Here is a 15,371-nt window from a genome sequence, read left to right on the forward strand (position 1 = left end):
AAGCTGTCGACTTTAGATTCCCTATGCTATACCCTATGAGCGGCATTGTAATAAAAAATTGACCAAGGCTATTAAATTTTTTTTCAATACTTGCATAAAGCGTAGAGGCAAGCTTCAAAAACCCTATTAAGTTTACAAATTCTTGGTCAGTTTTAGATTTAGAATGCACCTAAACATGTCAGTCTGTCCCTCTGCTCGGTTGCCCAACTGTGTAGTGTCTGTGGTACACATTTCCGAAAGTACATCTGCCTTTTCTGCTTGGATGTAAGAAAAGTTTTCATTTTTATGAAATTTAAAAAGAATCCGTTTTAAAATGTTAAAAAAAGCACAGAACAGTCTATCGCGGTCCTCAAAATTTGCGAAAATATGTTAGACTTGTGTTTGGTTTGTAATTGCAAAACTTTACTTGAGTTCTTATCTAACGTTAACGCTTCTCTCAAATACGTCGAGTTCGAGGTTAAAAAAACGACAAATTCGAAATCTTATGTCATAAGCCCCCGAGGTGAACTAAAGTGAAATCCAAAGGCTGAATTGATCTACTTAACCCATTCATAAGTAAAATCTTACATAGCGATTTGAAAACTTTGGTTACTCACTATTGACATGTGAATCAAAGCGAATCACTAAACCGAATTAACAACCGTACTCCGGCATCGTGACCAGTCACTAGTTATAAATGAAAATATGGTCCTTGCTTGTCAAAGTTTTGTGACTTTGTATCAATTTTGATATTCCGCAACAATTCTCCCAATTAAACTCTCCAATAGCAAGTCATTAAGCCTTTCAAGCTAGTAGTGCTAGTTAATATATGCCCTTGATTTGGAGTATGGCGAATGCGTTGTTATCAACACAACTCATGTGAAGCATTATGGTGAAGTTCTTGCGCGCAGTGTTGCCTTTTTTTTATTTTTTTTAAATATTAATATAATGAAAATTTCCCGAAATTCCTTAAATTCCGTTTAGGACACTATTAAAAAAGTAAGGAAGACCATTGAGCCTTACTCAGACAAAATTAAAGTGTATTGTGTATGGTGCTATATTGGTCTTTTGGAAAATGAACGTGTAGACCTAGCGGCTAAGTCCCCGTCTTCAGCGCCGCTAATTACTGAGGACGACTGGTCTGTAACCATCTAGTCTCTCCACAAAAGAACAGAAAAACCGTTAGTATTAGTTGTTAGTACTTATTGTACGTTAGCCGTAGAATTTGTTTCAAATAAATAAGTTATAATTAACTAAATAAGATTATATTATAAATATAAATGTTTGCTCATCCAATGCATGCACGTGGAGCTACCAATAAGACTCACACGTTGATAAGCAAACACTTGAAAAGAGAAAACTCATTGTACGAATAAATCTCAGTATGACTTGGTGTATTGTGCATAGATTATTGAAAGTGTATGCGGAGAAGGAAGGAAAATAATTGCAATATAAAAGTTGTGCATTAATTTAACTGTAAAGATTATCGCTAATAGTCATAGTAAGAATGGGTCTTAAAGGTTGTGAAATAGTTTTGGATAATCCTTGGAACACTTATTATGCTGGACAAACTATTAACGGAAAAGTGAATTTGACGTTCGATTCAACGAAAAAAGTTCGAGGTATGTCAGCTGATAAGTTTAATATTTTTTATATTAGTAATCATTTTGAGAAACAGAATAGAATACATCGTCATCATCGGCATGATCATTATGATCACAATAATAGCAATTGTATGATTTGGCGGTCGGTTTAGTCAATGTTGGCTAAATATAGGAAACATTTGCTCTTACATTTTTTTTTTTCAAAGTGCATCGTTCACTTCCTACTTTTTCGTGCTTGAGTACGTTGAATTGATGTCTGTTTCTTATACATAAAAATCGAAGGAAGTATTAACTGTATGCAGTCTAGGAAGTATATTTATTCCAAAAGCAAGAGTATACGTAATTATGACACGGGTAATGCCGGAAATCTGAATGCATTTCAAATTAAAGCTACTGTATCCTTATTCCTTGCTGGCGAATGATGGTTTCAAATTGTTTATTTACCTTGCACTTCCTATGTAAGGCATGTCGATTTTAAGGACTGGAATTCATTGGAGAATCATGCTAGCGACGAAGGAGTGGCAATCTGTGAGAAACTAGTTCGTAAATTGCGCTTGAAATACAATCCAAGCTTGCTGAGTGATCCTGAATAGATCATCATCATTTGACGTTGAATTGTGTTCCGTAGCCGTTAGATCAATTGTGGTATCTTCGGCGGGCTCTTCCGCAGAAGAACAACCGGAACTGCTGGCTAGTGCTTGCTCCAAACTCTCCCGGGGTTTGGCGAAACTTGGTATTACCGCCTCACGATTCTCTGAACCTTCGGGGGGAACTGAGCAGAAGTGTTAGCGCTCCATGATAACTTGTTGGAAGCACCATTTGAGCCCTGATAGTCATGTGCGTCCCATCGGAGACGCCCTTCGCTTGTTTTGCGAGGGCATTACATAATTCGAGATGCCGATAGTTTTACGCTGAAGTAGTCTGCGTTTTAGCCAACGACAACATAAAAATTGCTAATATGGAATAATAATACGGTTTTTTTATTAGAGGTATCTGGGTGCCAGTCCCTTGCGTTCTTGGCCAATTTGTTATAATAAGAATGCGATTTATGCCCATTGATTTTTAAGCCCAAACTTCCAAACTGGAATTCCATTTCAGGTATAACAATACGTTTTTTGGGTGAGGCAAACACACAATGGTCAAACAGGCGACGAGTTACTAACAGCGCAGTTAGAGGTGAACACGAAACTGTTTTCTACAGGGGTCATGAAAAGTATTTCCAAATACAATATTACTTGCTGGGTGGCAAAAACAGTAAATTAAATAAAAAATTTATTGTTCAAGAATTTCTGTTTGATTTCTCTTCCTCTAAAGGTGCTGAAATTGAATTACCTGCTGGTACTCACACTTATCCGTTCACTTATGCTTTGCCGCCTATTCTACCTTCGTCGTTTGAAGGTCAATTCGGACATGTACGCTACACCATTAAGGTTACTTTGGATCGTCCTTGGAAATTTGATCAGGATATGAAAATGGCCTTCACTGTTATAGCACCAGTGGATTTGAACTCGAATGCTTGCGTCAAAGAACCATTTAAATTAGAGTTAGAGAAAACTTTTTGTTGTTTTTGCTGCCGTTCAGGACCATTATCCGTTTTAATTACTATACCGGTTACAGGTTATGTATCTGGTCAAGTTATACCTATTATATGTGAATGTGATAATGGCAGTAATGTTAGCATCACAACAGTCAAATTCGCATTAAGGAAACGCGTCACTTTCCTTACGCAACGGCCGCACGCGGAAGCGAAAGTATCAGAAATCACTATTGCGAAAATCGCTGTAGGACCGATCAGAGCTAATGAATCTCGTACATTTAGCCAACAATTGGAAATACCTCCATTGCCTCCAACGAATTTGATGCATTGCGGCATCATTACCTTGAGCTATGATTTACAAGTCAAATGTAATGTTAGTGGGCCACATAGTAATTTAAGCGGCAATATTCCAATAACATTAGGTACTATTCCGTTGGTTTCTTTTAAGCCACCGCCTCCGTGCCTAGATATGCCATCCAAAGTATCAACACAGGAACGTGACAATTTATCGATGGGACTTACACAAGTCGTGAATGTAAGTAGTTCTTCCTATGGGACAGGCGGTGCACTGGGCTGGCATGCAGCTGATTGTGATGGTGTTCAAACCCATTCTAATATACGTAAGTATAAACTACTATTCGAAACTTTTTCAGAAATTTTTTTCAAGATCGCAGGCTTATCGAGATTAAAATAAGATATGGAGTCAGGTAGTGAAGGGAGTTATGTTGGCAATTCTTAAATTTCTCGACTCAATTATTATTTGTATAGAGGTACAAACATTTTTGTTATCATGGGTTGAGATTTCATTAACTACTATTAACTCATTAATTCATTAGCAGCAGTAATTATGACCTCTTGCTCTTGTTACTTCAATCATATTTTTCCATTTTTGATAAAAGCGATAACGTTTCTGCAAAAAGGTTCTTTTTCATGAAAATCTAGATATTCTTGGCCAAGTGCTACACCGTACAAATGTGAATATCTTCAACGTCTAAACTAAATCGGTTTAAAGTTCAATTATAAAATTATTTTTAATAACCATTCTGTCCTTCTTCCAGCTCCTCCCAAATTTTTGGAGAGCCAATTCAAGGCACAGAAAATTATCGGCCATGATGACTCGGAGCTTACGAAGGTGATAAATGATGCTTTCGCACCCCGATATCCAACATTCCAGTTTGCTCCTAGTGCTCCACCCATGCTTAATTAAAAATAATGAACTCGTTCTTCTCTTCGTTAATTAATTTTATAATCTTCTTTTGTTTATAAAATCGGCAATAAGTGCATAAAATTGTTTGGTTTTCAATAATTTTTGTCGTTTTTAATAATGTGTAATGTGTAATTGAAAAAGAAAAAGTAAATGTTGATACGCTACAAGTTCTCAAACTTCAATAGGCCAACCGATTATCTGTCGCAGTGCATGCACTAGTGCACGTCATGGAAATGCTATTCGAACGAAGTTTCAACCTATCGAAGCTACGAAGTATATTAGACGTTTAAAAAAAGTTAAACAACCGCTGTCTTACGATATCTTTAGGAATGAGGATTTAAAATCCGTACCTATCGAGCAGCTAAAGCATTCTAAACCTTAGTAGCTCTTGGTGCACGAAAGCGCATCAACATCAACGAAGGCTCATTGAAGATTTTTTACCCAAATGGAATTTGAAGTTGGCGCATAATATGAAGTGGTTTAAACTAAATACTGAAGGAAATGAATATAATATACATGTTCATCTTCAGCTTCACCCAAATCGATGTCCCACGTTATAAAGTGGCCCTTTTCATAGCCGTTTAACATAGCTGAGGGCCGTAATATTTGGCAACAAATTTGAAGGCTTTTAAATAAGGAACCATTACCATTCCCAACCCACCCAATAGGCACTACCAGAACAAGCTAAACTCAAAAGATCACTAGATGAACCCAAAATCAGTAAAACAAATCCAAGGTAGTCGAAATAATTTTGAGTGAAAATGTCAACAAATTAAAGAACGGACGAAGTATTCTTGGCTCTAAAGGAACCCATAAATTTGTTTATATAAAAAGTACTATGTGTGGAGAATGAAGAGAGCACAGCGTTGCTTTTAATAAGTAATAAATAAATAAGAGAAATGATAAACAAAAAATCTCTCTCATCTGTTAAATCGAACGAAAGAACAGAAACTGCATGACAACACCTGTTAAATGGGACGAAGTGATGAAAAAAAAATCGTAAATCTCAAAGAAAAAAAAAGAAAAACAATTTGTTAAGTTGTGATAGTTTAAACTGGATACAGACATTTTACTCAAAAAATTTGCCAAACATAGTGATATTTCAATGGATAACATTGTAACGAAAAGTTCATAGGGTTCAAATCGAAGAAAATTAAAATCTCAACGCTGACGAATTTGTATAAACAAAGAAAAATTAAAAAATAAATAAATAAAAGAAAAAGTAATTTATATAAAATATAAAAGTAAATTTAAATTTCAAACATTTTAAATAATCAAAAAACGAAAAGTATTACCGAAATATTTTTAAAGAAAAAAAAGTTAATAAAACTATTTAAAATTGAAAAAAAAAAATTTTTTTTTTAAATTGTGAAGAAAATTAAAGAAAAAATTAAATAAAATTAAAAATGAAAAAGTAAGAAATGTAATAAAAGTATTATTTTTTTTTTTTTTTTTTGTTTTTTTTTTAATTAAAACTACTTCTGACGTGTGACAAATTTAAAAACGTTTTTAAAAAATTTCGTTCGAATTTTATAAAAATTTCGCCGTCAGATCGAGAAAGGAATCGCTGAATTTGCATTATAAAAACGGAAGATGTTTTTTTTTTGAATTTCAGCTACGGAAGTGAAATTAAAATTTAAATTTCAACAAGTTAAAGTTATAGTTCCCTTAATAAGATCTTTACCCTTTATATGTGATGTAATGGGAATTTTTCATTTATTTCGCGCAAATAATTTAATTAACATTGTAACGTCAATCCGTCCTCTACGATTTTACTTTTTTGTTATTTAACCCCTTTTGATATTAAGTTCGTACTTCTGAATAGTGACTTTTAAGATAGCATAGGTTCTATTTACAAATAATTTACAGGAATTTATTTTTGCAACGCTCGAATTCTCATTCTGGTCTTGTCCTTTCGAATATTACAATCCGACTAGCCCGACATCTTACAAGCAAGTTATCATTACCTAATCCGTTAATCAGTTTTTCTGCTAAATTTCTACCAATTGTTGTTATTCCTTTCGCCAGTCGCGAGCTACGTGACGCAGGTGTATCTGATTTTCATCTTCTTTAGAATTCAGTTTCTTAGAAAATCGCGTCAAAAATCTGGTTCAGTATTGGAGATCTCTTCACGTACATAACGTTTAAGAACTCGGAATTGCGGTAGATTTTCTACTGTAGCTAAAATTTTCAAAATCATAAGAAAACATCTGGAGTCGTATAGAGAGCTAATTACCGCAAATCAAAATCATCGCGTTAAAGTTCCAACTACGGTGGAGTTTTCAATAAGCCCAATAGCCCTAGATGCTAGTGCTTTAGAATTGTATTCTTGAAATTTACTTTACAAGTTAAAATAAACTAGTGAATGAAGACTTTTCTCAAATTAAACAATCGTCTTATTTTTCAGCCAAGTTGCTTTTGGCCGAGCGCACATTGAGTTTTTCGTAACTAAAGGATTTTTTTATACTTTCCTATTAAGCGGGTTACTGTTAATTGATCCGGAGACATCCTCTGCTCTCGCTGTATGTCCCAAATATCTACTATAAATATCTTAAATTTCTGAAGTACATTCATAGGCTTAGTAAAATTGTAAAATTGCTATTAATAATCGTTTTCTCTTTTCTTCAGCTCCTTCACAGCTTGCGGAAACTCAGCTCAAGGTACCGAGAACCATCGATCGTGACGACACGAAACATCTATCATATAGCACAAGTGGTGTGGCGTATAACTACCATTTTTAAACCGTACGTTTTATTTAATCTTTAAAATAATTGATTGCGGAAGAAATGCAACTTGATTTATAATTTTTCTGATCTATTTTTGTTTGTATATAAAGAAAACGTATTATTATTCGTAACATTTAAAAAAGGATTATGAAACAAGTTGTTCAAATCATGGGAGTAATCATGTAGCTGAAAGGTAGCTTTCTATTTTGCAAAAACGACACATGTTTTCTACCATTTGCTACTTAAATATACTAATTAATATACTACTACGCTTTTATAAAACAGCTGAATGCGAAAATGAAAGCGAATTTTAGTTACGTGATTACCTCTGTTGAGTTTCGGATTTTGAGGGCTTCAACACTGTGATGCGCTATATTATTTTTTGCGAAACCTCGTGGAAATTAGCAAATCATATGCAAACACAAATAAAATAACAAGAAAAAGATAACATATAAGGACAATTTATTTATTTAATTTATACTTAGTTTTGCACTGTTGAAGTGTCAATCAAAACGGATCGCTATGCATTCGTTTTAAATTATTGTACACATTTAACTTGTTAGGGAGGGCATCTCTGATCCGCTAAAATTAAAAAGGGTGAAATTGGCTGAAAGTATGCAACATTGTTTTCGGCACAGTGTTTATAAAAAGTAACAGTGCAATTCTTTCGTATAGTGATTTTTTTTTTTTTGAAATGTTTGCTCATCTTACATACGCACGCAGGGTGTGTTGTGCATAAATCATTGAATTGAAAGTGTGCGGAGAAGAAAGAAAAAATAATATTAATATAAAAATTGTGCATTAATTTTTAATTTGTAAACATTATCACTAATAATTGTAATTGAAAATAATGGGTCTTAAAGGTTGTGAAGTGGTTTTAGATAATCCATGGAATACTTATTATGCTGGACAAACTGTTAACGGACAAGTGAATTTGACATTCGATTCAGCGAAAAAAGTTCGAGGTATGTGAGTGAATACGTATATGCGAGTAGACCTTCACACAGGCCCAAATATTTAATGCGGATTAGTCATTATTTTTAGAAACACATTGTCATTATTATAATAACGATTATAGTAATCTTATGGTCTGATAGTTTGTTTGGTCAATAGTGATTAAATATTATTCTTCCTTAAGCTGTTGAAGGAATTTTAGAATTTTTTGTTGACTTTGCATGTTTTTTTTTTTCTCTTTTAAACCGGGAGCGATATGTGAAATATGAGAAGAAATATTCATGTGAAATGTATATGTGTTTTTGCAAGCATTATCTTTACACACAAGAATTCGTCTGCAGTTTAACTATATACGCGAATATGTATATTTTTTTTAGTGTAATTTTTTGTATTGTCTTTAAAAGCCGGTTGTTCTGGTATAGGTCTGGTATATAGTTGCCATTATGCGTGTATGTGTGTGGGTGTGTGTTTTGTGGGAGCAAAGATTCGCAACTTTTATAGATAGATATGTTTGGGCAATGTCATTGACCCAAGAATACTTAGCCATACTCTCCTCACACAATGGTCTCGATTATCAAGTTTCCAAACATTTTTTACACTATTTAAGCGGATATTCATAAACAAATCGGATGGTCATTGAGCGTAGACCTCTACATTATCGATTAATTAGATTTATTTGCTAAATATACGCTCTAAATAATCGCATATAATAACAATGCTTTAGTCTGTGAAATCATCATCGAAAAGAATTGATAAGCTAAGACGAGAGGTATTCATGTGTATATGTGCGTGCGCTTGCATGCAAAATACTTAGATATTTATAATGAAATGACCTTGGATGCTAATAATGATGTCATTTAGAAGAACTTTTTTTTTTTATAGCTTTTTATATTTTTTTTTATGATAAATTTTTTTATTAACTTCAGGTTACATATGTGCGCAACGTATAAATATAAATATTCGCTAAGGAGATTTTAGAATATATGATAAGCGTGAATGGAAAAATCGTGTTAGACATGTCCGTCTATCTGTCCTTCTGTTCATTGTAACCTCAAAACTTTTCCTTTCTCATAAAATTAAGTGTAAAAAATTAGCAAAATAGGTCTACAAGTACATCTAAAATTAACGAAAAAGTATTTTTTTGCTTTATTTTTTCTTCAATTACGGTCGTAAAACGATAAAGTTTTCTTTAATGGCATACAAGGCTTTTAAAAGGTGAAAAAGGAAATTTATTGTAATTTTTATACTATGCACTACTTGAGACACATTACTTATATTAAGTTCGCGCCGACATATGCAACATCCAGAAGAACTTCGATGCTTCGAAATAGGCTCCTCCGTCCGTCTTATTTCGTGTCTTCAACCTGCAGGCCGCAATTTTTGTGATATCTTCACGAAATTTGGTGGTTCGGACCGGACAACTTTTCCTACCACTTCTACAAAACCTCATTTGAAAGAATTGTTATAAGTCGTAGGGCGTTATAATGGTGAATTGCGGCCCTTTATATATATATTTTTTTTTAATAAAGCAAATATTTTGAAAAAGTTTCGTTTAAAAATTTTGAAACTTCAGCAATTAGGTCGTGGATTTCGGATGACCACAATAACACGAGGCACCTCTATATGAAATTAAGCAACACTAAATATTTTCGGTTAGCAAATAAGAATGATTCGTTCTTGAACGCTGGGTTAAAAAGTAAAAAGTAAAAATGTGAAGAAAGTATAATCCTCGGGAAAATTCGTATCACACATTGCCTTGTAAAATAAGTGATGATCGAAGAAGAAAGAACCAATTCATTCAAGTACTGACCAATGGAATTTAGAGGAAATGTGCAAAATTTCCATGACATCACCCCTTAACTCCTCGAGTTAAAAAATAAACTTTTAGTCCCATTAACTTCGAGCTTTTCGAAAATATTCTTGACATGTGGTACTATTAGGTTAAGAGACAAAGAGATTTCAAAATACATCATGCAATTTTTTTGCCTTGCAATACCCTGTTGAAACTGGCAAAGCTTGCAATGGAACTGAAAGACGTGTTGACCTTTGATGTCTTTAGGTTGTTAGCATTTTTCCAATTTTGTTTTTCGCCTATCAAGAATCCTTTTCAGGATTTTTTTGCTGTTTTCTGGTGTAAGCAAGTCTTTAGGACGTGCACTGCGTTCGCAAGCATCGGTCGGCGGCGCTCGTACGACCTCGTTTAAAATTAGAAAGCTATCAATAGTTGATGTTTTCACGTCAATGCTAGGCTTGAGCGATATTTTTTTCCATCAAAAGGCATTGTTGGGTAAGAAACAAAAGAAATAACGATTTTTCTGTTGTTTTGAAAGTAAAAAAACTAATGTAAAGAAATGATCGGATTGATATGAAACGTTATTGACAGACGTCGTTTGAACCCTCGGCCTTAGAGAAAACAACAATGAGCCATAATATGAAGTTTTCATTACAAATATTTATTTGTCAGTCCCGGGAGCTATTGATCGATTTATTGCGATCGAACGCTTTCCAAAACTTAAATTTTTTAATTTTTAATTTAATTTCAGGTATAATAATACGCTTTTTGGGCGAAGCAAATACCGAATGGTCAGACACTCGACGAGTCACTAACAGCGAAGGCAGAGACGAAGAAGAGACTGTTACCTATAAGGGTCATGAAGAGTATTTCCAAATACAATATTACTTGCTTGGCGGCAAAAATAGTAAATTAATTATATTATTATTATTTTATTATTATTATTATTATTTTAATTTTAGACTAATGAATTGAATTCTTAGACTAAAAAAAGAGACATTAATTATAAAATTTATAATTATTTCATTACTTCAATTTGATTTCTCTCCCCTTCATAGGTGCTGAAATTGAATTACCTGCTGGTACTCACAATTATCCGTTCACTTGCGCTTTGCCGCCTACTCTACCTTCGTCGTTTGAAGGTGAATTCGGTCATGTACGTTTCACTATTAAGGTTACCTTGGATCGTCCTTGGAAATTTGATCAGGATATGAAAATGGCCTTCACTGTTATAGCACCAGTGGATTTGAATTTGAATCCTCGCGTCAAAGAACCCTTTAAATTGGAATTGGAGAAAACGTTTTGTTGTTTTTGTTGCCGTTCAGGTCCGTTATCCGTTATAACTACGATACCGGTTACAGGTTATGTATCTGGACAAGTTATACCTATTACATGTGAATGCGATAATGCCAGCAGTGTTGGCATCACAACAGTCAAATTCGTATTAAGGAAGCGTGTTACTTTCCATACGCAACAACCGCGTGCAGAAAAGAAAGAATCAAAAATCACAATTGCTGAACTTGCAATAGGACCGGTCGGGGCTAATGAATCTCGTACGTTTACGCAACAATTGGAAATACCACCACTGCCACCAACAAATTTAGTAAATTGCGGTATCATTGGTTTGGACTATGATTTACATGTCGAATGTAGTGTTAGTGGACCACATCGTAATTTAAGCGGCAATATTCCTATAACATTAGGTACTATCCCTTTGGCTTCCTTTAAGCCGCCGGCTCCATATACGGATGTGCCAGCTCAAGTACCTACACAGCCAGGTGAGGATCCATCAATGGCACCTACACAACCCGTGAGTCCAGCTAGTCCTCCCAATGGAGCGGGCGGCGCTTTGGGCTGGAATGTTGCTGATAGTGCTGGCGCTCAACTCTATCCGAATATACGTAAGTTTCAGTTACTATTCGAAATTTTTTCAAGAATTTCCTTCAATTAAGTATTTTTATTGGAATGAACACAGAACATGGAGTGAAGTAGTAAATAGGGTCATGCAATATCTATATACTAATAATTAAGCCTAGAAAATGCTTAAATTTTTTTATCGTAGGCTGAGATTTCGGTATCCGTTCTATTATAATAGTAATAGCATTTACGGCTTGTTTAATATAGGTGGTTACTGCATCAGTATAGTGTGTATAAGTATGAATGAGTGCTTTATTATATGAAATGAGTTTCTGCTTAATGTTAAATTCTTGTTAGACCAATTACACGCTCTTCGTTCTTTCCTAGTAAAATAACTGAATTTGCATGAAATCAACCGATGAACTTTTTGAAAATTCTTGACTACTAACGATATAAGCTACACTGTTAAATTTTAAAATTATTTTTTAATAATTTAATTTATAATTTTTTTTTTTTCTTCAGCTCCTCCACAGTTCGTGGAGACGCAATTCCGGGCTCCAAAAATTATCGGACGTGATGACTCGGAGCATACTAAGGTGATAGGTGATGCTTTCGCACCAAGATATCCAACGTTTCAATTTAATCCTAGTGCTCCACCCATGCATAATTAAAAATAATGAATTTGTTTCTCATTTGTCATTTTTTTTTTTTTAAGCGCACAAACTTATTTGGTTTAAAAACCAAACAATAAAGATTTCCTTCATGTTTAGAGAGGCATGTAAAACCGTCCTTTTGTCTGTCTTGATTAGTTAGTTATCAGCTTCCCTTTAATTCGAATTTTAAAACATTTATTATTGTATATATAGAGACTTAAATTTAAGCAAAAATTTTATTTTATTAAAATTAAAAAATGAAAAAAAAACGGAATTTTAAAATCAGATAATAGCATGTAACATGTATAGAACTTTTACTTTTAGTAAAAGCTTAGATTAAAAAAAAAAAAAAAATTGCGATCATCATATAACTTGTTATTCGTTATACTCTTTACTTTTTTTTCTTATCATATTAAATCACTTTTTTTTTTTATCTAATATAATAATTCGAGTAAATATATTAAGAAAATCCTATTAAAATAAGTTCTTAATCCTTATAAGATATTAAGTCAAACCGAGTAGCAATCTGATGATTTTCCAAAATCGAAAACATTTCGCAAAGACGATACGAACTTTTTAATAACGGTAGTTAGAAAGAAAAAGAAAATTGAAGAAAGTATTCTTCAAATTGTGTTATTGTTTGCATAAAAACTTTTGAGACGTGACGAGATGTGATGATATAGAAGATTTCATACGGATTTAATTTACACATCGAAGGCGATCATTGCTGGTTCCTAAAAATTGTTCCTTGGATCCGGGCTCCGTGCTACATCCTTATATTTAAATAAAAAAAAAAACCCTTCGAGGCAGGTGTATATGATCAGGTAGCAGACGTCGTATGAATCCAGCTTACAAATCGGAGATGGTCATTATGCATGAGTATCTAAAAATCGTTTCGAGCTATATCATACAGTTATTTATAACAATTCGAACTTTTTCACGCCGGATCAAATTTCTCGCTTATCGTCACAGTATCACAACAACTGTCAGTGATACAAGGGCATATATTGCCGGATATTGCCGTGATATTTGTAAACATTGCTATGGTTGACTGGAAACGTAAGGTAAAGAAATTGGAACAACGGCAACCAAGGCAACGTTACAATGCTGAAAAAAGAATTTGAAAAGCGGGCACGTTGTTCGCACTTCTTTGATCGGAGCCAATGACGAAATTAATAAAATTTTTTCTTTTCCTCTAATAGAGCGAAATTTCTATTAAACTTCTCTACTTGAATACTGTTTCTCGAGTAAAATCGCTTCCTTCGCTTGGCCTTAAGTGCTGCTTCATACAGGGGTATATATTACCGGTTTAGCTCACAGATCGCAGAGCTTTATCTAGATAAGATAATTTTTTGCAATTATTATGTCCTTCTTGGGCTTATGTAACTTTTTCAGCAGTGTTAAAGTATTAAAGGCAACACAAATTAAAGTATATATGTACATGATAGTTTTTTGGATTTAATCCATTTCAGTTGAAATACGCTCCCATTGATGCTATACTTTTCACAGAAACAAAACAGATTTTACAGATTTCATTTTACTTTTTCTCTTTTACTACTTGCAGACTGGCTTTCATACACAAAATTTTCTTATAAAATTATTTTTCTAGCTACACTTCAGTTCATTTCCTTACCATCATTCATGTTTCTTGTGGCAGCATATGTATGATGCCTTTCATGGTACCTGTCTCCTGCTTGTAAGCTGATTCGAATGCGCTCAATGCATCTACCGAGTCATACCGACGGTTTATCAAATTTGATAAATCGTATTTGCAGTGAGCAGCTATAGCAGAAGGAAAGCTTGGAAACCGAAGAAAATGTCCATATCCAAATGCCAATATATATATGTATACAAGTACTCGTGCACTTACTCATTGCAGTAACGAAAGTTAGCCGTAATCTCTACTTCTCGCATCACATCATCCATTAGGGGAAGGTTAGTAAAGTTATCGGAAGCGATACCTACCAAACAGCAAGTGCCACCCCAACCTGCCGACTGTAATTAGAAATTAATAGCTTGTTCGAATATCTGCATCATTGCTTTCGTCTTTTTTTTGTTTTGTGAAACTTACGCGTATCGAATGACTCTTGCGAACCAATTAAAGACTTTATCGGGTATGCATCGCATGCATTCATGAATATGAATGTTTTGCGCGATTTCATTGCACTCCCTCCCATCCTTATCCCCTAATGTCGTTGTCTTGCTTCCAAATGCTTTAGCCATTTCTAAACGATGTTGATTCTTGTCGGCGGCCATAACTTTCGCAGCTCCAAAAAGTTGGACAAACAGTAGCTACACCGATTGGAACTGCTACTGAAATTAATACATTCGAACTTAATTGAACTTTAGCTCGCCGAGCAGCAGATACGCCCACGGTTAATGGTTCACAGAGGACTCCCTCTTCCATTGTAAGGTCATCGGGCAGTTTGTGGCACATATCGGCGTCTTGTGTGAAGTAATTTTGAAGTAAACCATCTGTAGGCGGACACGAATGAAATTGCATGAACGTGCACAAATTGTAACGATCACGTCGACATATTTCGCAATCGCGACAAAATTTGCCCGGTCCAATTGTGACGTGATCGACTGCCCGGAGATTTTTTACTTTTCTACCTAAATCGCACACCACACCTGACGTTTCATGGCCCAACACCACCAGCCCTTATTTCGCCCTCTTGCCAATGATGAATACCTGAACCGGAAATACCAACGCAATCCGTAGCCAATAGGACATCTAATAAGAAAAAGTTTAAAGAAATATTTAGTTTTTTTTTTAAAAATCACTTCAAAAATCTTACCTCTAGGTTCAATTGCCGGCATTGGTCTCGGTTCGAATTTTTAATCTTGTTTAGCGCAAAAAACAACGCTTAGGTTCTCCGCACTTGCTATTCTTTTTTTGCCTATTTTTGAACAATAATTTTTTTGAAAGTTTGAAAATAATTTCCGACAATTTCTGATAATAATTGCGGATAACCGATTTAGCATGATTAAAGAATGAAAAATTTCGCGTATATAATGAATATTTGAAAAAAACAAGACTCCTTAAGAGAAATTTTGAAATT

The 15,371-nt window shown here is 34.3% G+C and overlaps 2 protein-coding genes across 3 annotated transcripts; both read left to right on the plus strand.

Annotated features, from left to right (window-relative positions):
- Positions 1 to 1,361: 1,361 nt before the first annotated feature.
- LOC119638478 (arrestin domain-containing protein 17-like) lies at positions 1,362 to 10,638 on the plus strand. 2 transcript variants are annotated; one of them, XR_005247441.1, is made up of 6 exons: positions 1,362 to 1,601; positions 2,682 to 2,837; positions 2,898 to 3,740; positions 4,179 to 5,063; positions 6,956 to 7,071; positions 10,551 to 10,638. XR_005247441.1 is itself a non-coding variant. In XM_038035286.1 (4 exons), the coding sequence occupies exons 1-4, from the start codon at positions 1,487 to 1,489 to the stop codon at positions 4,325 to 4,327; spliced, it is 1,263 nt and encodes a 420-aa protein (XP_037891214.1). In that variant the 5' UTR covers positions 1,362 to 1,486; the 3' UTR covers positions 4,328 to 5,495. The 2 variants fall into 2 exon arrangements, 1 of the variants encoding a protein (XP_037891214.1); XM_038035286.1 differs by lacking the exons at positions 6,956 to 7,071; positions 10,551 to 10,638 and having other exon boundaries at positions 4,179 to 5,495.
- On the plus strand, positions 7,730 to 15,371 carry LOC119638477 (arrestin domain-containing protein 17-like). Its single transcript, XM_038035285.1, has 4 exons — positions 7,730 to 8,018; positions 10,551 to 10,706; positions 10,858 to 11,700; positions 12,179 to 15,371. Exons 1-4 carry the CDS (start codon positions 7,904 to 7,906, stop codon positions 12,325 to 12,327), a joined length of 1,263 nt encoding a protein of 420 aa, XP_037891213.1. The 5' UTR covers positions 7,730 to 7,903; the 3' UTR covers positions 12,328 to 15,371.

The sequence above is a fragment of the Glossina fuscipes genome, unplaced genomic scaffold, assembly GCF_014805625.2.
Source record: "Glossina fuscipes isolate IAEA_lab_2018 unplaced genomic scaffold, Yale_Gfus_2 90, whole genome shotgun sequence".
Lineage (NCBI taxonomy): Eukaryota > Metazoa > Arthropoda > Insecta > Diptera > Glossinidae > Glossina > Glossina fuscipes.

Bases quoted from the DNA above. Each gene is read 5' to 3' on its own strand.
- LOC119638477 (XM_038035285.1), top strand. From the start codon at position 7,904: ATGGGTCTTAAAGGTTGTGAAGTGGTTTTAGATAATCCATGGAATACT. The intron at 8,019-10,550 runs GTATGTGAGTGA...ATTTAATTTCAG, and splicing joins TTCAGCGAAAAAAGTTCGAG to GTATAATAATACGCTTTTTG. The intron at 11,701-12,178 runs GTAAGTTTCAGT...TTTTTTCTTCAG, and splicing joins TCAACTCTATCCGAATATAC to CTCCTCCACAGTTCGTGGAG.
- LOC119638478 (XM_038035286.1), top strand. From the start codon at position 1,487: ATGGGTCTTAAAGGTTGTGAAATAGTTTTGGATAATCCTTGGAACACT. The intron at 1,602-2,681 runs GTATGTCAGCTG...ATTCCATTTCAG, and splicing joins TTCAACGAAAAAAGTTCGAG to GTATAACAATACGTTTTTTG. The intron at 2,838-2,897 runs GTAAATTAAATA...CTTCCTCTAAAG, and splicing joins CTTGCTGGGTGGCAAAAACA to GTGCTGAAATTGAATTACCT.